We start from the raw sequence: 24935 nt of genomic DNA on the forward strand, positions 1-24935 counted from the left end.
TCGGGGAATTTTTAAAGCTGACAGTAATTAAAGTTACTTTGAAAGACAACAGCTATGCTTTGTAATAATGTGTGAATTTTGATTCTAAAACTGACAAGGGCAGTGTATTCAGAATTTTCACTTCAAACATTTCTGTTTTGTCATACAGTTACATGAGGTTGAAACAGCCTGACGGTAGACATTGCTGAAACGAGGTGCTGGTAGAGAGAGACAGTCCTATCAGTAAATCTGGAATTAACCCAAAGTGTGCTGAGAGCTTATTAAGATACAGTAAACAAATAATTTAAATGAGTCATCCAACATCACATAAGACTATTTTATACTTTGTAATAATTGAATAATCTGCCAGCAGATACTGAAGTACAAACAGAGCTGTAAACAGTTCATACATTTTAAGAAATATGGCTTTTACAGGGAAGCTATTCTTCGTCTCATGTTTATACTCCAAACGATGTCCGTATGGCGATTGAATATGCCCGATTACGAGGGATTCGGATCTTGCCAGAATTTGATAGCCCTGGACATACGCAGTCTTGGGGAGAAGGTAAGGAGCGTGTTTTATGAGTTGCAGAAAATGAACATTTGAGGTCCTGCATCTCATGACTTGGTGTTTGCTCATTTTGTTCTTGTGATTTGCACAAAGGTTGTGCAAACTATTGATAGTTGTAATTCAGTAACTATTATGTGTCTGTTGTGAGCAAGTCACTATCTAGGCATTGCCTAAAGTATAAACACAAGGGATAAAGGAAAACAAGAAATGATTATAACAAGTAGAATGCATAAGTGAATTAAACATTACATGAATGAAGTAACACTTAAAATGCTTTTGAGAGATCAAAGAATATATTCATGTTTCTGGTAGAGGGAATAACAGGAAAGGCAATTTAGCTGGAGTACAGTGCAGCAGAGAGTAGTTGTACTGTCGGGTGCTTAAGAACTGGCTCTGGAGCTAGATTGCCTGGATTTGAATCCTGCTTCTGGCGTTTATAAACTGAGTGACCTTGGGCAAGTCAGAACATCTCATCCTCAGTTTTCCCATCTCTAAAATGGGAGTATTAGCAGTAGCTATCATGTAATTTTTTTTTCTGAAGATTACAGAATGAATGTAAAGCACATAGCACCACACCTAGCATTTATAATTGTGCAATAAGTTTATTAGAATAGACATGGAGTACAGTGGGAAATGAGTCTGAAAAAGTAGTGTAGAGGGCTTGGGTGAGGAATGTGGGATTCATCAGGACACATGGAAGCCAGTGAAAGTTACAGAGTAGAAGAGTGACATGATGGGAGCCACACTAAAGGGAATCCTATGTGAAAGTGACAGATTTGGAAGGGGGAGGAGATTGAAGGTCCTAGACCAGAATGGTGATAGCAGGGATGGAAAATAATATACAGAACTGAGAGACATTCTGGAAATACAACCCATAGAACTTGGGTAACTGACTGACTCCAGGAGGAGAGGGACAAGAGACTTATTAGGAGGATGGTGTCTTGCTTACCAGAATGTGAAAATCAGGAGAAGCTACAGAAGGAGCTTGGGGAAGACTATTTGGTTTTTGTTAGATTATATTTGAAGTGAAGCTAGAATATCTAATTGTATCCAGCAGGGACTTTGAAATATGGTTTGAAGCTCAAGACAAAAGGATTGGGGCAAGGTTTAGATTTGGGAGTCATTAATATTTGAGATAATATTTGAAATGGGTAAAATCTCAGAGGCTGATGGAAAGGGAAACAGAAGAGGTGTACAGGGATAGTATTCAGGAAACAGTTCTTATTTGGAAGAAATTATAATAACTCTTAGTAAACACATTTATCTTTTCCTGTATAAAATCTCTTTTGGCTTCAACAAAATAATATAATCATGTGCAAAGCCGTGTCTTTGTGACTGAAATACTTCTTTAGAAAAGATTCTCTGTGTTTCCTTCCAGGCCAGAAAGACCTCCTGACTCCATGTTATAATGGAAAAGATCCATCTGGGGCTTTTGGACCTATAAACCCTATTTGGAATACAACTTACAGCTTCCTGTCTAAATTTTTCAAAGAAATTAGTACCGTGTTTCCAGATGAATTCATTCATTTGGGAGGAGATGAAGTAGATTTTGATTGTTGGTATGAAAATTTGTTAAAACCCACGTATTTCTAAAAACTTGTATCTGAAGTAGGTGTAGAGGTCTCCACATGAAAAGGGAAGATTTGGGGTAACATCTCTACGGTTTTAACTTGGCAACACAACTCGTGAGATGGTGGATTTCTGCAGAATGTCCATATGGGTGGTATGACAAAGTAAAAGCTTTTAGGAAGGAGAATTAAGATGCAGAAGGAAATGGGAATTAAAAAAAAAGACTAAAGAGTGAACAAAGAATAGCTTTAGTGAAAGAGGGTAATGATTAAGTGGGAGAGATTTTTCAAGTAAAAGTCCTCTTTGCAAATAGCCTCAGATGGAGGAGAGAGGCGGGAGGTTAAGGAAAACCATTTTTCTAGGAAATCGGCTTCTAGAAAAAAATTATTTGCACTGGAAAGCTAAGATAACTTATAATTAAATTTTTAGGTTTATTTTACTCTACAAAATTTAATAGTTTTACATGTGTATAAGATGTTAGGGATATATGCTGCTTTAAAAAGATTGGGCAGGGACTTCCCTGGCAGTCCAGGGGTTAAGACTGCGCTTCCAGTGAAAGGTGTGTGGGTTCAATCCCTGGTCGGGGAACTAAGATTCCATGTGCCATGCGGCCAAAAAAAAAAGAAAAAGATTGGGCACATTGAACTTTTAATGAAATTTTGATCACTTTTTGTTTAAGGGCATCCAATCCAGAAATCCAGGATTTCATGAGGGACAAAGGCTTTGGCAGAAATTTTAAGAAACTAGAATCTTTCTATATGCAAGCGTAAGTTACTTTAAAGCCTACTTCTGTTTTTATTTCATCAATGCCTTTTGTAAAAGCTTAAGCTGTTATTTAGTACTACTTTATTTTTCATTTTCTCTCCACTCCTTGCCAAAGTATAGACGTTATATTCTTTGTTACACAAAATATAGATGAAAAATCATAAAGGAGGGAGCAATAGCCACTATTTTCTTTAAATCAATAACATGGTGACTCTGATCCTTTTGCAGTAACTGTTGAAACACAGGATAACAGTCATCTGTTCTAAGAACTCAGCTCAGAGCCCTGGCTGCCCTGCAAAGTCTTTGTCACCATCCATCCCCTGGAATTCAGTCCCTTTTGTCAACGCCGGAGCATTTCTTTTACTTTATATCTGTGCTGTCTCGTGTGGTAGCCACAGCCACATATGGCTGTTTGTATTTAAATTAGAATTGAAGAAAATTAAAAATTCAGTTCCTCAGTCACATTAGCCACATTTCAGGTGTTCAACAGCTAGATGAGGCTAGTGGCTACCATGCTGGAAAGTGCATATATAGAACATTTCCATCACTGCATCAAGTTCTAGCAGATAGTGCTGCTCTATGCTAGGGAGCAGTAAACTTGTTCTCTGAAGGGCCAGACAGTAAATATGAGAGATTTCATCGGGCACATGTGGTTGCATACTCTTTTTTTTGTGCATACTCTTATTTTTTTAAACAATGCTTTACAAGTGTAAAAACCATTCTCAGCTCAAGAGCCATACAAAAATAGGCTGCAGGCTATAGCTTGCCAACTCCTGCATTGAGCAAGCCCAGATTCTAGCCTTTTCCTGTTCAGCTTTTTGTGTGATACAGGCTAATTTTTTTATCCTGCAGAGCACCTGCCATTGTCTGAACATCAGGAAATATTTGTGAATTGATTGTCGACACTGTTGGAAGTTATTTAGGTGATGTCACAGGCTAGTTTCTTTTATTCTAAGATACCCATGAAATTACAAAGGTTGCTGTTTATACACTTCCCTAGGAGTTGTCCCATCTTCCTTTCTTTGGGGTATGCTTAGCTCATTCATTCTGCAGTTGACTGTTGAACCCCTCTGCTGTGTCAGGTTCTGAGCCACGTGCTAGAAAGAAAGAACCACATGGGTCACCACCCAGCTTTAGCTAGTTCTGCTGTAAAGCTGTGCTATACTGAGAGGCACCTCTCAGTGTTGGGAGTTCTTGGGATAAAAATGTGCATTCTTTACACATATTGGTAAGCTTGTGATCTGAAATAACTGTAATTTTTTTCAATGGTAGGGTTTTGGATATGATTTCAGCCATAAACAAGAGCTCCATAGTCTGGCAAGAAGTTTTTGATGATGCAAGCAAGGTGAGAAGTATTAAGACTGCATTTGGTTTTGATAATATGAGAGACTTAATACTTCCTTGGATGGAAGGAACCCTAATGAAGCTTCCCTGTAATGCTGGGGAAACGAGTTTACCTTTCCATTTGAGCTGTAACACTGAGACCAATGATAATGGTACTGATCTGATTTCTTCCATTTACTTCATTCTTCAGCGCCGCCACCTCCTCATCTCCCCCATCTCCCCTCCTCCCCCGCCATCTCATTTTTAATCACAAATTGAAGTACTCTGAAGACCGTTCCTTTATTCAGAAGGGCAGAACAAACAGATAAATAAGTCTTTACTGCTGTTAAGAGAGTTTTAAGTAAAATTGTCAATGTACACTTTCTATTTTAAATGGCGTTTCTCTCTGACATACTCAGAATTCTTTATTTTCCTTTGGGGGCAACTGAGAATTTGCAAGTCCAGATACTAGTATTATCTTTCCAGAAGGGTTGGTGGCATCCTCAGAGTTCCAAAGTAAGTACAATAGTGTGGTAGAAATGGGATGAAAACCTTTAATTCATTGCACCTATATGGTATCATATGTAGACAAAGGTTAAATATCCAACCTTAAGGTTGATGAAACTTCTAAGTCCCTACAACAAATAGCATTTGCTATTAATTCTAAGGAGAAAGGGGAAAAAAGAAAATGCTGCTTTTTTCAAGGATCTTAAAAGTTATTTTCTTCGCTACAATGCCTTGGACTTTTAATTTCATCTACTGTAGTTGCGAGACCTAATAATATATATTGTGATTTGTGACTTTAATAGCTCACGCCAGGCACAGTAATTCAGGTGTGGAAAGTGGAGGACTATACTCAGGAACAAAGTAAAGTTACAGAAGCTGGCTTCCCTGTGATCCTTTCTGCTCCTTGGTACTTAGACTGGATCAGTTATGGACAAGACTGGAAAAAATACTATGCCGTGGACCCTCTTAGTTTTGAGGGTAAGTGAAGCAACCATCGTTACTTGATTTGTTAGGTTTTTTTCCCTACCCTCCCTCCAGGGAATCCTTACCTAGGTAGCATCTACCAACTATCCTCCCTTTTATGTTTGACCCTTGATTTTGTTTGTGTGTACTTAAACAGATCAACTACAATATGAAAGAAACCACATTCTTCCCTAAATGAAAGAACTTCAAAGTAGATTCCCTTAGATTTTGCTCTCCATTTTCACTGATAAGACTTGTTATCACTATGCATTTAAAGATGCCTGACTGCATTAACCTTGTATCTCCTACTCTGAGCTGCCTCTCCAATGCAAGACACCTAAGCAGGGATCCCGTCCTGTTCAGTGGCTTCCAGGTTCTGAGGAGGAGGCATCCTTGGGGGTGGGCATGTCTGAGTGGTGGGGCTTCAGACTCTCAAACCCCCTTCATTAAAAACAGTTCTACTTTGTCCATTTTTGTACACCAGACTTTAATATAAAATTTCCTTTGAGGAATAGTATTTTGCTGTTTAAGAGTTTCAAAACTGTAGGTCTATTAGGAATTGACATAACTGTTTCTCTAAAAATCTCTAAAAAGCATTTTCTGAGAATCAAAAAGTCATAATTACTATAGATAGTCTCTTTAATAATAAAATGGTATCTTTACTACCAGACTGCCTAACTACTACATTAGTTAACATATGCTAACAAATACTGTGTGAACCATGGGGTCAGCCATGGCAATAAAGTTGGCCACCTTTTTTTGTGCCACAGCCATGAACATCTCCCAAGGTCCTGATTAACAGGAGAGAAATGTTGCCCTAAGATAACAATAGAAATCAGCATTGCCTCTGTATATAGGCCTCAAGTTGCAACTACCTAACTTACATCAATGATTTTAATCTAGGTTCTCAGGAACAGAAAAAACTTGTCATTGGTGGAGAAGCTTGTCTATGGGGAGAGTATGTGGATGCAACTAACCTTACTCCAAGATTATGGTATGGAATTTAAGTGATAACATTTGAATTAAGGTGCCTGAGTTTTCCTTCTGTACCCAAGTTGGAAACCACTAGGAACTTCCCCAAGCATGTGGTTTGCTTATTTAAGAAAATAGAAAAGTACATTGGGGCACATGTGGTTTAAATTTTAGGCCTCGAGCAAGTGCTGTTGGTGAGAGACTCTGGAGTCACAAAGACGTCAGAGGCCTAGAGGATGCCTACAGGAGACTAATAGTTCACCGCTGCAGAATGCTCAGGTAAGACAGGTTTATTTTTCAAAAATGTATGTCACCTAAGAGGCTGTGATTTAATTAGGAGGAATTGGGAACTATTTCCAGTACCTATAAGGAGAAGATATGCTTGGACTTTAAACTGTTTTATAGATATATTAAATTTTGCTGTAACTTAGAACTCCACTATGAATCTCTTTTTTCAATAATTAGTGGTATGGTTTAATGATTCTGATTTGAGCTGTTAAGTTCCTTAAAAGTTCCTTAAGATGGAGATGAGTTATATCAATCTAAAACATCTTTTGTTTGTACTTTACCTGTCGTACAGACGAGGAATAGCTGCAGAACCTGTCTTTACTGGATATTGTGACGAGGACAGAATGTAAAAATGAACTGAAACAAAAGAAAAATAGGGGAAAATGCCCACAGTCATCTGCACCACGATCAGCTTGATTTTAAAAATCATGTTTTTGAATAAAATCTTTTTATTGATTGAACCTCCATCTTACTTATACGTTATACATAGAAGACTGACATCTTTCCTGTGAGCGCAGCTTAAAATCAGCCAACCAAAAACCTCGTGATATCTATCACTCAGTATATTCCAAAAGACTGAATCTTGACTACCGACAGTAATAGATACACAATACAATTCAGGTGCATTAACCTTCAACATCAAAGCACGTTTCTCATTCTATAAAATAGAATGGGCAGCACCAAGTGCCACTGTTTCACGTTCTACCTTTTCAGTTGTTCTTACGGAAAATGAAGTAGGTAGGTACTCCTGAGTTTCTCTCCAAGGACTTAGGACGAGCCACTTCTCTGGCTGAGCAGTGTACTTTGGTCTTGAGGATTCATGGCTTGATAATTAGACAGCTCTAAGGCAAAGGTAGCTGAGCCTGATGTTAACGTTCGAAGCACAGTTGAATAACCCTAATTAAAATAATTTTAAGTCAGTTGTTATCTCTGCAAAGTTAAGCCTCAAGTCTCTTCCTGCAGAACCTTTGACCATTATCAGGAAAAATTTGGTAAGTATTGTGGATGACAGAAAACCAGTAGTGTGGGTATGCTTCAGAAGTATTCCTTGGTCCCAAATGGTAAAAAAGGCTCTGCTGGCACTCAGGTGCCTGTCCTAGCAGGAGAGGCTGGTGGGGAGGAGAATGAAACTTGCCTCAAAGCCGGCAACAGAAGTAAGATAAGTGCTTGGGATGGAAAAATGGTCATTCAGGCTGGTGGCTGGTGACACATTTTGGTACAGCACACCTCAACCTCTGTAGAGGAGTGGAAAGGGATACCCCTCCTGCCCCCATGCTGCCATAATCCCCTGGATTTCTCCAGCAATTCACATAAAGTATGTGTACATTTAGTCACAAAGTACCTACCATAATTTCTGCTAAGGGAACAAATCCAATAACAACTTTGTTGTCCTGACGAGTCTGGATTTCCTGAATGTTCCCTCTTCTTTGTGCTAGATCTGCTAGGACAGGACTGAGGTAATCTCTAGTCACTGTAACCTCAAGATTCATCAGGGGCTCCAAAATTTGCTTATCAGCTTTCTTCAGAGCCTAAAGAAATGAAAGAATATTAACTCCTCTTCCTTAAACTGCAGAGCAAATTTCTGTTATGAAGGGAAGACTCATAAAAATTTAAATACTGTTCATAATCTTAGCCTAGAGCCTCTAGCAAAGAGACATAAGCCTGCTTTAACACTCTATAAGAAGTCCAAAATTTCAATATTTGCTTGTACATGCATGACAGTAGCATGTCCGAGACCTCTTGTATGGTGTGTTGCAAGGGAATGCTTGGCAAAATCTCATTATGTAGAGTACCTGTGAACATGTGCCCAGAGACAGAGGGAAACAAAATGGTTTTCCCCCTTCAAAGACTTATTTCTTCATATTTAAACCTCTTATTTTGTTTTTGATACCTATAGTTATAGTCCATGCTACAAGTCAGGGCAAGCAGGAGGGAAATAAAGGAGAGAGCTAAAAACACAGTAAGTTAGTAGAAACACATTCTCTTCTATTTGAAACAGACTGAAATCTAAAATTCTGAACAGATAACAAAGGCCAAGAAGAATAAGCACGTGGAAAGGAAAGAGCACGGAAACTATAAAAAGCTAAAACAGCATAGGGCAAATAGGAAGTGGACGAAAGCAGAGGTATAAAGACTTACTGGGGTCCTAGTCAGACGCTGTCTTTAGAGCATCATTCCATCAGGCCAATTGCTAAACGGATTTTGGAGGGCGTTTGCGAGCACCATAACTACTGATGGGTTTGATTTTAAAAGCTAACTCACTCACTTCTCCAGCCTGCCAGAGTTAAAAAATAACAATTTCCTATAAATTCTAAGCCTTTGTTTGGTTGTCAGGTGGGATGAGCAGTGTACTTTGGTCTTTATTACAACTTCCTCAGTTGTAATAAACTTAGACTTAGCAGCGGAAACCAGATAGAAGAGCCAGGGCTCTGGAATGTACCCCTCACCTTTATTTGGCTATGGCTGGTCCTCTCTCTGCTCACCTGCCACCACTCACTTAGGACCAGGCAGTATCTTCGCCTATATTGTCAAGTAATGCTCTTCTGTCCCCGATACCTCACCACCTCCTCCCTCCCCCCCACCCCTGCCTCCTACTTTCACGATCATGAAAAATGGCCAGCAGTATATTCTCTTTATCACAGAAATTTCAAAAAACATAGCACACATATAGAGTAAAAACATAATCTCAGTTCTTCACAGCAGATTAAGCCTTTAAAATCACTATCAACCGAAACAACTCAACTATAGAAAACGTAATAGTCCTTGAATGAAAACATTACTAAAAAATAATGACAGTCAACAGCAAACAACTAAATATATCCTCTGTATTTTTGCAATTCTTACCAAAAGCTTTGTGCCACTTCACGCAACACGTCTTTTAGAACAACATAATGGAGTGGGAAAAGGTTAAAAATTAAAGAGAAAAAAATGCTACAACTAAGGAAAGGACTGAGTTCTATGTAACTGAACAGGAAGTACTGTGCTTGTGGGTCTGTCCTTAGTCCTCTTTTCTTTTCACAGCCTTTTCCTTGGCAACACTGCCTAGTTACAGAGCATCAAGAACAGCTTCTACATAGCTTCCTCAAAAATTCTAAACTTTATCTAAGCCATGGTCTGAGTGCTCCAGCCTTGTACTCCACTGGTCTGCTCTGGGATAGTGTCTAAATATCTTATAGCAACCCAATATGCCCCAAACGGAACTCATCATTTTCTTTTCCAAACACTCCTGTCTGCTTTTTCCTCTTTGTTGATGGCATCACTACTCTTCAGTTCACCAGGACATGCATCTTTGATTTCCCTTTTTCTACAAGCTGTAAGATTTCCACTCCTGTTGCTGGTATCCTGGTTCAGACCTAGTCCATTCCCTGTCCTAGACTCTTTTCCCTACTCCAGTCCCTTCTGTATTCTAAGGATTATACTCTCTTCAAAAACTTTAAATTATTCACCACTGTTCTCAAAACAAATCTCAAACTTCTAGATGTAGTTTTTAAAGGTTTCTCTAAAGCCTGGCCCTGCCTTCTTTAATCTCCCCTTGTCTGGAATGCTGCCCACTGTGCCCAAATCTTCCAAAACATCACAGCTCAACAATTAATGAAACCATGTACAAGCCCCTGTTGTGTTTTGAAATAAAATGCTGACTCAAGAGTTAATGATTGGGAAATGTGAAGATGCAGAAACAAAGAACAGCTGTTGGGCTAGGGAACTGGGAACAATTTAGACTGTAATGCTGCCGCATGGCAGAATCACCGAACTCCCAGTTCCCTGAAAGATACAAAGGCCTGCCACACATTCCTAAGTTGTTTGTACAGGAAGCAGACCCCTGCCAGAGGAAAACTGCTGACCACAAGCACATAGACCCTAGACTGGTTGAAACCAGAAGGCTGATTGATGATGCTTGAAACTTCACCTTGATGCCAACCAATCCCAGAATTGTCCACGAGCTGATCACACCCCTGCTCCTTGAACACTATAAAACTCCTCATAACCCCTCCAGGGTGGATCACACAGTCTTGAGGGCGTTAGCCCTCTGTGGCCCCCTTTGCCTGGCAAAGCAATAAAAGCTACTCTCTGCTACTTCACCCAAAACCCTGTCTCCGCGTTTCTGTTCGGCACCGGTGAAGAGGCTGAGTTTCGGCAACATAAACTTCTTTCCAAGAACCCTGCCCCAATTCCCCACGTCTCAGCTTTCATGGATCTCAGTCCATTCTAATATTCTGGCTATTTGGCTATTTATTTCCCTTCTAAATCATAAGCTCCTTTAGGTCAAGAAAAATGTATGCATCCTATTTGTGCCCCTCTCAGTGCCTGGTGCACTATAAGCACACCACCAGTGGCTCAATAAATATATGAAGCGTCATTAACTTCTCATAGCAGAGAGAAGGAGCTTCCCCACTAGATGAAGTTTAACAAGGGCCACAGTATTTCCATTAGTAGTATTTAAAGTAATGAATTAAAACAAAAGGTTAAGTGTAAGCCCCATAAAGTTAATTCTTGTTCTCTACTATGATCTTAATAAAAAGGCTAACCAAGGCATATTAGATTTTGAAGGACTGGCCCATATACTGGGGCTTGGGGTTAATTTAGAAACGTATCATCTTTCAGGTTACCATTATTTCAAAACTAAAACCAATGTCAGGAAAAACTAAGAATTACTGGAAGGTAAATGTTCTCAACAATTTAATCATGACCACTTTACAGGTAATATTTCTAACTATATGCTTAGGCAAACAATATTTAAACAATTTTATTTTTGAAAGTGTAGTGTTTTTTCTTTTTAATCAAAAACTTTTTGTTTTCAAAAACTTTTTAAGAAGTATCAATTTGAACTTATCTGAAGGAGCCATTAAAGTTTAGCCTTCCTAAGTCAGGGGCTTAGGGTATTTAACTTTATAATTACGGATTCAAATAAGACTATAGAAAATCAGGTCTCAACCACAGTCCAAAACATTAGAAAATGATAATAAAGGCAAGCGTTTTAATGCAAAATCAGTCACCAACAAAACTATAGTATTCCCATACTGAGAAGAATGCATGGAATCAGCATTCAGCACACTAAGGCCCTTGGGGGTTAATCCAGCTCTGGTAGATTACTGGGGCAAGGCACTCAAGGACATATCCCCAGGTAAACACAGAAGACCAGACTGCTTTATGCTCTGAGAAGGAAAAATGCTTATTTGATCTGTTATTCAACAGGACTTATCTGATTTCAATGATCCTTGATTAATCTTATTAGAACAAACATGAACTCCAACACTGGAACCAATATTAGACCTTCAATGTCCTTTAGATTATAATCCATTTCGGGCCAAGCTGACCCCAGATATGTCTTTTACTCAAATCTACCAAGCTTGCCTCTTATGGCTGTGTATCTGGGATGGGGAAAGCAGAGACACCACTTAAAAAAACTTGCCTCTTTGCCAAAATCAGAGGATATTTAATAACTATCTGTGTCAAACAGTAATTTCTTAGATCCTCTTTTGAATAAAACCCTGATGATTAAGAAATCAAAGATTCTCCATGGTAAAAACTCTTGACTATAAGGCTCAGGATACAAAGACACAAGGTCAGGCACTGCGAGCACAGCTGTCTGTGGACTAGTGGTTTACTACTGTCCAGAGAGTCACCTTAAAGCAAAAAGGATTAGGACACTTCTATACCTTTTGTAGGCATCTTGAGACACAGGCAGAAATCATAGCTGTGGAGGTACCGGGATGAATTGCCAATGAATGTAAAGTAATTGCTACATCTTGAACTGGGGATCCAAGCAATGGTCCTAGGTAAGGGGGAAAAGATTTTATTAGGACTCAGTATTACAGTGAGGGGTAAATGAAATGAATAAAGAGATAGGCAGAGAACTTCTAGTTTCCAGTTCTGCATGTAAAGGAGCTTTGAAGTCATCACTTTGTTGTAAATAATAAGTAAAAAGCAACAATTCTTATTGAATTGGTAAGAGATGGGAGGACAAAGGGCAAACCACTGTCCCCAAGACTGGAGAGACAGGTGAGTGCGGGCAGTCACACCTGATCTGTAATTGATGAACTGCTTGAGGCTAGGTGTGGCCAAGTCAGAGTTAAAAACTCCAGGGGGGCCCAGTCTTGGGGATGGAGAGGGGCATAATTTTGTGAGCTCAAGCAGGTTCTCACAGTAAATATCAGAGATTCAGGGGGAGGGGAAAAGAATCCATTCTGAAATACTCCAAGGCACTCTATTCTTAACAAGGCCTGCCCTCACGGGAAACTAGTTAATTAGAGCAAAACCTGCAGGGATATTATCAGAGACTAACTGACTTGAGGGAAGTACCCAATTCCAGTCTACTCTAGCCATCCTGTCCCACCTAAGGGGGGTGAAAAAAACTGAGAAACACTTGTGCAGCTCCGAGTCCAAAGGTACAGGCTGACTAGAAGACAGACCTAATCCTGGGACTACAGATGCTTCCCCTCCCCTTTACCTCACCACCACATTACTAAAGGCCGGTTTATAGCAGTCCCTTACCCAGTACATCACTTCTGGCTATCAAGAAAAAATTATGGGATGAATTGGGAGATTGGGATTGACATATATGGACTAATATGTATAAAACAGATAACTAATAAGAACCTGCTATATAAAAAATAAATAAAAGAAAAAAAGAAAAACTTATAAGGCATATTGAAAGGCAAAAAGCACAATTCGAATTTGAATACAGAGAGCAAGCATCAGAACCAGATGTGGCAGGGACACTGAACGATCAGACTAAGAATATAAACAACTATGACTAATATGCTAAGGGCTTAAATAGGTAAAGTAAAGGGCATGCAAGAACAGATGGGCATGACAGCAGAGAGACAGAAGTCCTAAGAAAGAACCAAAAAGAAATGCTTCAGATGAAAAACACTGTAACAGAAAGGAAGAAGCCCACTGATGGTCTTAGATGGGACACAGCTGAGGAAACAGTCTGAGTTAGAAAATATATCAGTAGAAACCTCCAAAACTGAAAAGCAAAGTGAACAAAAGACTGGAAAAAAAAAAAACAACAATATCCAAGGCTGTGGGACAACTATAAAGGTATGACATATGCATGATGGGAAGAGATAGGGAGAAAACACCATCAAAGTTAGAAGAGAAGAATGAAACAATTTCTAATATCAGGAGGGATTAAATCGTTGAGTGTGATACTAATGCGTACTCTGATTGGAGTACCTTACCTTGGAGGCACGCACTGTGAAGGCCATTTTCAATGGCCTCTCGTGAGGCCTGAGAAAGGTCTTGGGCAACACTTGCTGCATACTCGATGACTGGCAGAAGAGATGATGTTTCCAGTGATTTTGCTTCCAGTTCTACAGTCACAAGATGCCGTCTGTCTCCTAAAGTTCTATCTAAGGTATCTGTAAACAAATCGAATATAGTACCTCAGAGATTTGTTCCAGAAAGATGTCAAGGTACCACAACTAGCAAAATTACAGTCAGCAAGTTCAAGGTCTCATGGAAGGTAAAGCGGAAGAAAATATCAACAATGACACTAAATACAGTATAAAAATGTCAGAGTAAACAGTTCTACCAAGAAAGCATCTGCTGGGACTTTCCTGGTTGTCCAGTGGTTAAGAATCCACCTTCCGATGCAGGGGATGCGTGTTCGATCCTTGGTCGGGGAGCTAAGATCCCACATGTGTTGGGGCAACTAAACCCAAGCCCATGTGCTGCAACTACAGAGCCCACACACTCTGGAGCCCGCATGGCACAACAAAATATCCCGGCGTGCCGCAACTAAGACCAGATGCAGCAAAAAATAAATTAATTAAAAAAAAAAAAGGAAGCATCTGCTTCTGTGTTTACCAACATTAAAAACCTGCTCTGGGGCTTCCCTGGTGGCACAGTGGTTGAGAGTCTGCCTGCCGATGCAGGAGACATGGGTTCGTGTCCCGGTCCGGGAGGATCCCACATGCCACGGAGCGGCTGGGCCCATGAGCCATGGTCGCTGGGCCTGCGTATCCGGAGCCTGTGCTCCGCAACGGGAGAGGCCACAACAGTGAGAGGCCCGTGTACCGCCCAAAAAAAAAAAAAAAAAAAAAAAAACCCTGCTCTGAATCACCTATTAATATTGCTTTAGGACTTCCCTGGTGGTGCAGTGGTTAAAAATCTGCCTGCCCACATATATACAATGGAATATTACTCAGCCATAAAAAGAAATGCAATTGAGTTATTTGTAGTGAGGTGGATGGACCTAGAGACTGTCATACAGAGTGAAGTAAGTCAGAAAGAGAAAAACAAATACCGTATGCTAACACATATATATGGAATCTAAAAAAAATAAAATGGTTCTGAAGAACCTAGGGGCAGGAGAGGAATAAAGACGCAGACATAGAGAATGGACTTGAGGACACGGGGAGGGGGAAGGGTAAGCTACGACGAAGTGAGAGAGTGTCATGGACTTATAAATACTACCAAATGTAAAACAGATAGCTAGTGGGAAAGCAGCGCATAGCACAGGGAGATTAGCTCAGTGCTTTGTGACCACCTAGAGGGTTGGGATAGGGAGAGTGGGAGGGAGATGCAAGAGGGAGGAGATATGGGGATATATGTATATGTATAGCTGATTCACTATGTTTTAAAGCAGAAACTAACATGCCATTGTAAAGCAATTATACTCCAATAAAGATGTTAAAAAAAAAAGAATCCACCTGCCAACACGGGACACGGGTTCGATCCATAGTCTGGGAAGATCCTACATGCCGTGGAGCACTAAGCCTGTGTGCCACAACTACTGAGCCTGTGCTCTAGAGCCCGTGAGCCATAACTACTGAGCCCATGCTCCACAACTACTGAAGCCCTTGCATTCTAGGGCCCACGTGCCTCAACTACTGAGCCCATGTGCTGCAACTACTGAAGCCTGCATGCCTAGAGCCCGTGTTCCGCAACAAGAGAAGCCACTGCAATGAGAAGCCTGTGCACCACAATGAAGAGTAGCCCCTGCTAGCCACAACTAGAGAAAGCCCGCGTGCAGCAATGAAGACCTAGCACAGCCAAAAAATTTAAAAAAAAAACAAAAATTACTTCAGTGTTAGGGTGTGTTGAGGCAGGTGATCGCACAAATTTTGTTATGCAGATTACACTTTTAAACATTTCTTATGTGACTGATATTCTTCTAAATAAAAAATTTTTATTTAAAAGTAAGACAGTACAAACGGTTATCTAATGAAAATTAAAAGGCTTCATTCACCCTGCCAACCAACAAACTTAAATTTCATACACTCTTCCAGCAATATTTTATGTATTGGGTTTGGCCAAAAAGTTCGTTTGGGTTTTTCCATAAGCTGGTATGGAAAAACCCAACGAACTTTTTTTTTTTTTTAATATTTATTTGGTTGCACTGGGTCTTAGTTGTGGCAGGCAGGCTCCTTAGCTGTGGCTCACCGGTTCCTTAGTTGTGGCATGCAAACTCTTAGTTGTGGCATGCACGTGGGATCTAGCTCCCTGACCAGGGATCAAACCTGGGTCCCCTGCATTGGGAGTACAGAGTCTTATCCACTTGCACCACCAAGGAAGTTCCCCGAATGAACTTTTTGGCCAGCCCAACATTTAATGTTTATGACTCTTCCCCCAAAACTAGTTATCTATTTGTAAAAATGAAAATAGACTCCCTCATTAGCTAACAACCAATAGCTGTCAGTGAAACCGAGTGGGGCCCTGTGGGGCTCCGAGGCATGGAGGCCCTTTTGTCCCCCATTTCTTGAAGGCAAGACTCCAGCCTCCATGACTTTCCTTAGTTCCAAAGGGCAGATTCGAACAGTTGCTAATCAAGGGAGGAAGCAGCCAAGAAACCACCTTTGGCAAGATTAAAGGGACCAGAGAAGCTCCTCAAGATTAGGAGACCACCTGAAATGAGACGAAGGAAGTGAAAGCCCTGTGTACACCCTGATGTTGTCAGAGACCCCACCTTTGAACCACTGTTACAAAACCCTCATCAAATCCTCCCAGGTTGGGATACAGTTTTTCGAGGCAGGAGCCTGCTGTGTCCCCCTTTGCCTGGCAAAGTAATAAGGCTATCCTTTTCTACTTCACCCAAAACTGTGTCTCTGAGATTTGACTTGGCACCAGTATACAGAGAAGTTGAGCTTTCGGCAACATCACCAATCTCCAAGATTTTACTAAGACAAAACTATGTTGTATTTATGTGAGTGACCATGGAACACAGTGACTCATGGCCCAAGTTCAAAACTAAGAACTAATTATGCTCTATAATTCCTCTTCATAATTCCTTTTATATTATGAAATATAAAACTAACTTTTATATTATGAAATATTTTATACTTAAAAATACATGCATAACCTAAAAACAAAATGAACATTCATAACCTAAAAACAAAATGAACATTCATGAAACCTAATACTACTAAAGAAACAGAACATTACCAGTAACCTAGAAGCCTTCTGAAGAAACAACCACTATCATGATGTTGTATTTAAACATTCATATGATTTTCTTTAGAGTTGTATCACAGACGCAGGTATCCCTAAACAATATAGTTTACTTCTGCTTTGTTCTGAATATGTTATTATACTGCATGTATTCAGCAACCTGCTTTTTTTGGTTCACATTTGTGCGTCATCTGGGCTGACACCTGGTGATGTAGTACATTCTTTTTCACTGTTATATAGTATTCTGTTATATGAACAGAGTACAATTTATCCACTATGTCCACAAATATTTGGATTTTTTTCACCTAAAGTTTTGTTTTATTACAATGCAATTATGAAGGTTCTTGTATCTGTCTCTCAATGTACATGTGTAAGATTTTCTCTAGGGCATATACCTACTAGTGGAACTGCTGAGTAGTAAGGTCTGCACATTGTCAACTTCATAAGAAAGTTGCCAAACTGTTTTCATAGTGGTTATATAATTTACACTCCCACCTGAAGTTTTTGTAAAACTTTCCATTGCAACTTTCCATAAAACATCTCACCAACACTTGGCATTGTCAGATTTGCATTCTTGCCAATTTTGTTGGTATAAAATGCCATCTTGTCCTTTTAACTTGCATGATCCTAATCATTACTGAGATTGAGAATCTTTTATGTTCACAGGCCTTTGGGGTATCCTCTTTTGTGAAACGTCTGTTCAATCTTTTTTGCTCACTTTTCTACTTGGTTGGTTATCATGTTTTTAGTGATCTTTTGAAGTTCTTTATATATATTCTGGATACTAACCTGTCAGTTTTATATGAGGCAAATATCTTCTCTCAGCTTTTGGCTTGTCTTTTTGCTTTCTTTATAGTATATTTGAATAAATTCTTAATTTCAATAATACCAACTTTAGTAATCTTTTAGTTCATAGTTTCAACCTTATCTGGTTAGTAAAACAATTCTATATTGTCTTCCAAAAATTCGAAGGTTTCCCTTTCATAAAGTTTTGGGTTTTTTTTTCTTTTTTGCATATATTAGCATTTATTCTCTTTATTCTTTTGTGCTCAAAGAGAGATTTCCAACTTTTCTTTCATATTTAGGCTTTTAAATTCACCTGGAATTGACTTTTGTATACAGTATGAGGTAGGAATCTAAATCTTTTTCCATATGAATAATTATCCCAGGCCCCTTTATTGAATATCAGTCCACCCTTTCTCACTGAGCTGCAATATCACTGATGTAAATCCAATTTCCACATAGATATGAGTCTGTTTCTAGGCTTTCTGGTTTGTTCCACTGGTATATTTGTCTATTCTTAGCTTGATTTGTGTCATAATGACTATGGCTTTCTAATAAGTATTAATGTCTGATACAGTTCTTTGGGTAGAACTGGTATGTTCATGATATTTAGTCTTCTTATCTATGAATAGTATGGTTTTCCATTTAACTTAGGTCTTCTTTAATGTCTGTACATTTTGATAATTTTCTAGATGTACACAAATGTAATCTGCTCCTCCTCAGTGACGTGATCATTAGTGATCTGACTGTCCAGTCAGGGTGTGGTCTGATTGCTGCAGCATCTGGTTACTAATTTTCACCTTGTAACTAATAAGCAATCTAGAGCGAGACGCTTGAAGACCATGCAAATATGCTGCTCAACAATGTACTCAATATTAAGCATTCACCATATTACAAGATGACGATTTCTTATTCCAGCCCTCCTCCTCAACATCTAACAGTCAGCATTTGGCACTTCAGTGTAAGGAAGAAGAGTCTCTTCTTGTTGATCTATCATCAGTATGGACTCATGAGTTCCAACTTTTTCTCAGTGGTCTATGATTATTGTTCGTAATTATTTTGGAGTTCAAATTAACCCAGATTTAGCCAGTGGAGCCTCTTCGGGTTGGTTCCTGTGTCCTTATGACAAATCCCCATTATTTTTTTGAGCATTTCCTTTCTTTCTCAGATAACATGATGTTCTGTTGCTTGCTTATTTTTGATAGTCTCCTATTTCTAACTAATACTTTCTATCCCCTTTCTTATTTCTTCAAAAATAATACTTATTTTATACTCAGCATATGATAACTCTAGTATCAGAAGCCTTTGCTGGTCTGCCTATGATGTTTATTGTTTCTGCTGCCTTTTTTGCTCCTTGTGCCTTTGCTCAAGGTTTTATGATTAAAAATAAATAAATAAATAAATATATATATATATGTATTTTTTTTGCGCGGGGGCTTCCCAGGTGGCAGTGGGGGTAAGAATCCGCTTGCCAATGCAGGGGACATGGGTTCAAGCCCTGGTCAGGGAAGATCCCACATGCTGCGGAGCAACTAAGCCCGTGTGCCACAACTACTGAGCCCTCGAGCCACAACTACTGAGTCCTCAAGCCACAACTACTGAGCCCACGTGCCACAACTACTGAAGCTCATGCACCTAGAGCCCATGCTCCGCAACAAAGAGAAGCCACAGCAATGAGAAGCCCGCGCACTGCAACGAAGAGTAGCCCCCACTCGCTGCAACTAGAGAAAGCCCGCGCGCAGCAACGAAGACCCAACAGAGCTAAAAATAAATAAATAGGTAAATTTATTAAAAAAATTTTTTTTAAATTGTGAGTTCATATTCCTTTGTGGGATTTTCTTTGAGGCCTGGATTGAGGATACATTTATCTAAAGAGGCCCTACATTTGTTTTCTCCAGGTTCCTTGGTATATTACCAATCCATAAGCACTTTACACTAAATTCTTCTCTGTTTGGAGTTTTTCAGGTCACACTGGTTCTATGAATTTAGGCTGAAAATGCTATCAGAAGCCTACAGTTACAAATTCTCAGAAATTTTGCCCCTTTGCCCCACAGTCAGTCAGACAAGTTTCCTTGTCCTCTTCTTTTATGGACAAGATTTTCCTCATTACTTCCATGAGGATGTGGCCCTCAAGTTCTAGGTTAGACATTACCACAGATTTCTCCAAGATAGCTAGTGGCTTAGGTGCTGGCTTATTTTCCAAGATTCCTGCTCCAGTTTCCTTTTTGGCCTCTAGAAATTTCCATTACATTCTAACCATCTCAGACATTAATTTAAAAGATGTTATTTATATTTTCCCAGAATTTTTGGTTTTTCCAGATATAAAGTCCAGAAAGAGAAATCATCGTGTCATTTGCCCCTATATCCTGCTTGTTTAATTTTTCAAGTTTCAATGAAAAATAACCACCTGGCCTTTTTACAAATCGCTGAGTTGCTTAAAAGTTCCTAGTTATCCGAAACATATCTTTTCTATATTTTTTCACAAACCTGCCCATGTTTTCTCCTTGGTGGGGGGCGGGTAGGAATGATTGTCAGGTTCTTTTGTTTAAGGGAACCAAATTGAAATTATCATATGTAGAAAAATCATGAATTCTTACATTTTGGGACAGAAATATAAAAAGTACACTTTCTTAAGAATACCATCAGCACAGGATTACCATACTTATTAAATAGTGGAAATTATTTTCCACTCTATTTTTGGTTTTTTTCTTTTTAAATTTTAAAATTTTATGTCTTATTTTTTGAGATATAATTGACATACAGCACTGCCGGAGTTTAAGGTATACAACATGATTTAAGTTACACAGATCATGAAACGATTACCACAGAAAGTTTAGTGAACATCCATCATCTCATCTAGACACAACATTAAAGAAATAGAAAAAAAATTTTTTCTTTGTGATAACTCTTAGGATTTACTCTCTTAACTTCCATTTATAACGTACAGCAGTATTAATCATCTTTATCATGTCATATATCATATCACTAGTACTTATTTATCTTATAACTGGAAGTTTGACTACCTTCATCTAATTCTACCTTCCCCACCCAACATTTCCATTCACTTTATGGAGTAAAACTGACACACCAACTTCAAATTGTTATACTCCTTCTGGTAGTGAGGACTGGGATGAGCTGTCTACTTCAATGGCTGATACCACTGCACACCTGCTTGATGAGTGGCTCAGCCAATATATGTAATAAATGAGTTGTAATGAAATAGAGCTGTGTCTAAAACAAACAAATGCTAAAAAACAAGAAAACACACACATAAAACCTGTCCCCACTGATGGAAGACACTAGTGACTATAAACCCTGCCTTATGCAACTAAACTGAGATTCAGAAAACAGGTCCTGGAGAAAAAGAGAGCAACAGAACCAGCGAATTCTAAATGCTATGAATTCGAAATGTATTTTTTACCTGTGGCACGAACTGAATTTAGGATGGTCTCTCGGTATGCCACCTGGAGGGGCCCTAGATAGGTTTCCAGTCCATATTCCCTCTTGATTCGGTCATGAATTATCTCAATATGTAACTCCCCCATGCCACAAAGGATAGTCTGGTTAAAAGAGGAAGAAAACAAAGATCAAGGAAAAAATTAAGTTTATCACAAAATACTAATAAAGGTATATCAATATATTTTATTTTTCATTACTTACAAAATGAATTTCTTCCGTAATTTTTTTTGGCTCCTACATCAAAACACTGCTTTTAACTTTTCTGATTGAAATAATAAATCAATTAAAAGTGAATCACTAGGCCAATCTCTTATTCTTTGATAGCTGAATTATCAGCTGGGTAAGTGGTATCTAACGAGAACCACACTTCCCAACCACAAAGGTAAGTTCTGGCCAGTGAAATATAAGCATAAATGATGTTGGTAACTTCTGGGTTATGTCTTTAAGGGTAAATAAAGCCCTTCTCTTAATGAAGATATAGACAACCGTCTTGAAATGTGAATGAGGGCAACATCTTGTGAATGGGGGGAATAATCCCTCCCTCAAACACTGCCAACCACATGGCTATTTCCAACCATCCTGGGCACCTTACAGTTTTGTGGGCAGTTGAAACTTCCAAAGTAGCTTGGAACTTTACGTGACAGAGAAACTGACTTTTATCTTCTTTGAACCAATGTTATTTTGGGTCCTTGTTAGAACAAATTTGCATCAAAACCAATCAAAACATGTTTTTGTTTTCAGAAAGCAACAATGGTTATTCCTGAAGAAGGTCTTTGTGTATGAGAGAATATAGTGCAAGGAATCCACATTTGCCCTATTTTATTCATATACCATCTGTGTAGTAAGGCATTAACTTTACCCTAAAGAGAGATCTGGCCCCTGCCTTCAGCTACTGGGAAGTTATCTCTAGGCCAAGATGCTGCCTGATAGAAATGTCTTTGCTTGTCTGGGGCCTTTGTCCACTAGATAGTCTAACAATGTGATTTATGATGTGGCTTTGGAATAGCTGTACCCATTTACAACCTAGAGAGTAAAGGTAGTAGCCCAAACCTACAGGAGGCACTAGAGATTAAATGTCAACCACATAGACAGTATGTGATTATGCCCTAATAAAAACTCTGGGCATGGAAGGCCTGGGTGAGCTTCCCTGACTGACAATACTCTATGCCAGGAGGATGAAGAAAAGCCTTGCATTTAGAACCTCTCAGACTGCCCTAGGTGTCTCTTCCTTTGGCTGGTTCTGATTTGTTTCCTCTCACTATAATAAAACTATAATTGTAAGGAACAACAACAAAAAACTATTTGGTGTATGAGGGCTATACTTTAATATAAAGTTAAAGAAGTAATTATTTGGAAAAAAGCCAGTTGTAGAATAATACAAATAGAATGACTTCTTATATATCTGTACATATATATTTGGAAACATAAATACTGTGTTTTATAACATTGCACAGCAGAAAAATGGATGTTTGGAAAAGTGTGAAAGGCTATTCACCAAGTTTTCACAGTGATTACCTATGTAGAAAAGGATAGAGAGACTGAAAGGGAGACTTTAATTCTTTACTTTGTACACTTGAATGTTATTTGCTATTTAAAAAAAAATATGTATTGGCATTTTTTATATAAAAAGTTTCTGTTTTAATTGCTGTTGTAGCCTTCAGAATCAATTAAACTAAATTGCTACCTCATTTAGCTGGCATTTGGGAAAATAAAGTACTCCATATTTTTCAGATTAACTAAATCAGTTTATCCTTTTTAAAGGCAAATTTATAATTTTTTAAGGAAATTTTTCTAGAATTTTATATAAACTCTACCCTGCCCCCCTAAAAAGAAGATGCAGAATGAATATGTGTTCTTCTACTGTATTATATAATATACAGCACAGTCCTGTACCTACTTTAGGTCTCTATTTCCTCCCACATTGTTAGGCTGTAATCTATCACTTCTCACCCATTTTAGGTGTATTATCATCATTAAAAGTATACCTAGGGCTTCCCTGGTGGCGCAGTGGTTGGGAGTCCGCCTGCCGATGCGGGGGACGCGGGTTCGAGCCCCTGTTCGGGAGGATCCAGCGTGCTGCGGAGTGGCTGGGCCCGTGAGCCATGGCTGCTGGGCCTGCGCGTCTGGAGCCTGTGCTCCGCAGCGGGAGAGGCCGCAGCGGTGAGAGGCCCGCGTACCGCAAAAAAAAAAAAAAAAAGTATACCTATGCATCCTCCCTTTAGAAAGCTGCTTCTATAAGTTTTAGCATAAGAGCCTTAAGGTTTTGTCTTGGGGTTGAACTTTATTTCAAAATTTCACAAAAGGCTGTCTTCTGGAAGGTAGAAATGTTGGGAAGTAGTTTATATAAGTAAGGTATAATCATACCGAGGAATTAGGAGAATTTAGCTTGACAGTCAAAATATAATCAGAAATTTATATTATGAGAACCAAAAAAGGCTTTCTCTTTTAGGGGCACAGACCAATCAATGTTTTGGATATATGCACTTAAACACTCTCTCTCACACACACAGATGTTTTCATTGAAAGATTCTGGGGATTAAATAATAATATGCATACTTGTCCAGAGTCAGGATCTAGCTTCACTTTCAAACTGGGATCTTCACGCTGAAGGCATTTCAATGCATGATCCAAATCTAGAGGATAAACAATAACTGTTATCTTTATGTTTCATTTTTTTTGATAAGGTACTATACATTCTAGTGGGAAAATAGATGAACAAGCAAATTTTGAAAAAGAAAATTTCAAACAGCCAGAAATGTTCTGTAGAGAATAAAACAAGGTGATGAGATAGTGATGGGAGGTTACTTGAGATTGAGAGACCTGGGAAGACCTGTCCAGGATGATTTAGATAAAGACACAAACCAAAAAGAATGACATCGCAAGTAAAATCCTGAAGAAAAAGAATTCCAGATAGAGGAAATGGCTGTGCAAGGAACGGCTTCTACTGGAGAAACAAGAAGGCTAGTGTAGCTGGATATTGGTGGACAAAAGGAAGAGTAGCATCAGATGAGGCGGGAGATGTGTGACAGGGAGCACACCATGTAAGGTATTGAAGGCCATGGTGAAGAGTTTGGATGTGCACTGGGAAGCCACTGAAGGGTTTAAATGGGACAATAACATCATCTGATTATGTTCTGCAAAGGTTAAGGAACTGACAAAAAAAGCAAAAAAGACTTTAGAAACACATACAATAATAAGAAACTGGCAAAAGGAAGCTAAATTACATCATGAATAAAGAGATACTAATGTGATCACTCTATGATGAATTATCACACCAAGGAGGAAGTAAGAATACAGCTGACCCTTGCACAACATGGGTCTGATGTGGGTCTGCTTATACGTGGATGCAGAATCGGAGGACCTAAGTATAGGGAGGGCTGACTGTAAGTTATACTGGGATTTTCAACTGTGTGGAGGGCTGGGGCCCCAACCCTCCTCTTGTTCAAGGGTCACCTGTATGTTATTTGCATTAAATATGCCATCTAAAGTAGATACTTTGATACAATCAATTAACTGATATGCACATGCTCCCTCTTTAGACCTGCACTGTCCAAATGGTAGCCACAACCCATCTGTACAAGATATTACTAGTCTGAATTAACGTTAGCTGTAAGTGTAAAATTCATACCAGGTTTCAAAGACTTCACATGGAAAAGAAAAAAGAAAGTAAAGTAGCTCAATAATTTTTATATTATGTTGAAATAATATTTTGATATACTGAGTTAAGTAAAATACATTACTAAATTAATTTTGCCATTTTAACTTTCTTTAAATGTAGCTATAAGGAAATTTTAAGAAGCGGGATGGAAAGACTGGAGCTTGGGTGCCTGATGACGTGTGGAGTCATCCTTGAACCCCTGGG

General features: G+C 39.0%; 2 protein-coding genes across 10 annotated transcripts in view; one reads left to right on the top strand and one right to left on the bottom strand.

The window, feature by feature from the left end:
* HEXB (hexosaminidase subunit beta) overlaps positions 1-6897 on the top strand; it is a 42681-nt gene extending 35784 nt beyond the window's left edge. For all 3 annotated transcript variants that reach the window (XM_033852942.2, XM_033852943.2, XM_033852944.2), the window contains 8 exons: positions 415-544; positions 1929-2109; positions 2799-2885; positions 4157-4229; positions 5017-5191; positions 6080-6170; positions 6323-6427; positions 6729-6897. In XM_033852942.2, coding sequence (XP_033708833.1) covers positions 415-544; positions 1929-2109; positions 2799-2885; positions 4157-4229; positions 5017-5191; positions 6080-6170; positions 6323-6427; positions 6729-6786 — 900 coding nt within the window. In that variant the 3' untranslated portion in view covers positions 6787-6897. The remainder of the gene's footprint in view (positions 1-414; positions 545-1928; positions 2110-2798; positions 2886-4156; positions 4230-5016; positions 5192-6079; positions 6171-6322; positions 6428-6728) is intronic.
* GFM2 (GTP dependent ribosome recycling factor mitochondrial 2) overlaps positions 4483-24935 on the bottom strand; it is a 49054-nt gene continuing 28601 nt past the window's right edge. For all 7 annotated transcript variants that reach the window (XM_019929832.3, XM_019929831.3, XM_019929834.3 and 4 more), the window contains 6 exons: positions 23630-23706; positions 21036-21174; positions 13621-13800; positions 12094-12209; positions 7783-7965; positions 4483-7333 (listed from right to left, as the gene is read on the bottom strand). In XM_019929832.3, coding sequence (XP_019785391.1) covers positions 7205-7333; positions 7783-7965; positions 12094-12209; positions 13621-13800; positions 21036-21174; positions 23630-23706 — 824 coding nt within the window. In that variant the 3' untranslated portion in view covers positions 4483-7204. The remainder of the gene's footprint in view (positions 7334-7782; positions 7966-12093; positions 12210-13620; positions 13801-21035; positions 21175-23629; positions 23707-24935) is intronic.

Source organism: Tursiops truncatus, chromosome 3 (genome assembly GCF_011762595.2).
Source record: "Tursiops truncatus isolate mTurTru1 chromosome 3, mTurTru1.mat.Y, whole genome shotgun sequence".
Lineage (NCBI taxonomy): Eukaryota > Metazoa > Chordata > Mammalia > Artiodactyla > Delphinidae > Tursiops > Tursiops truncatus.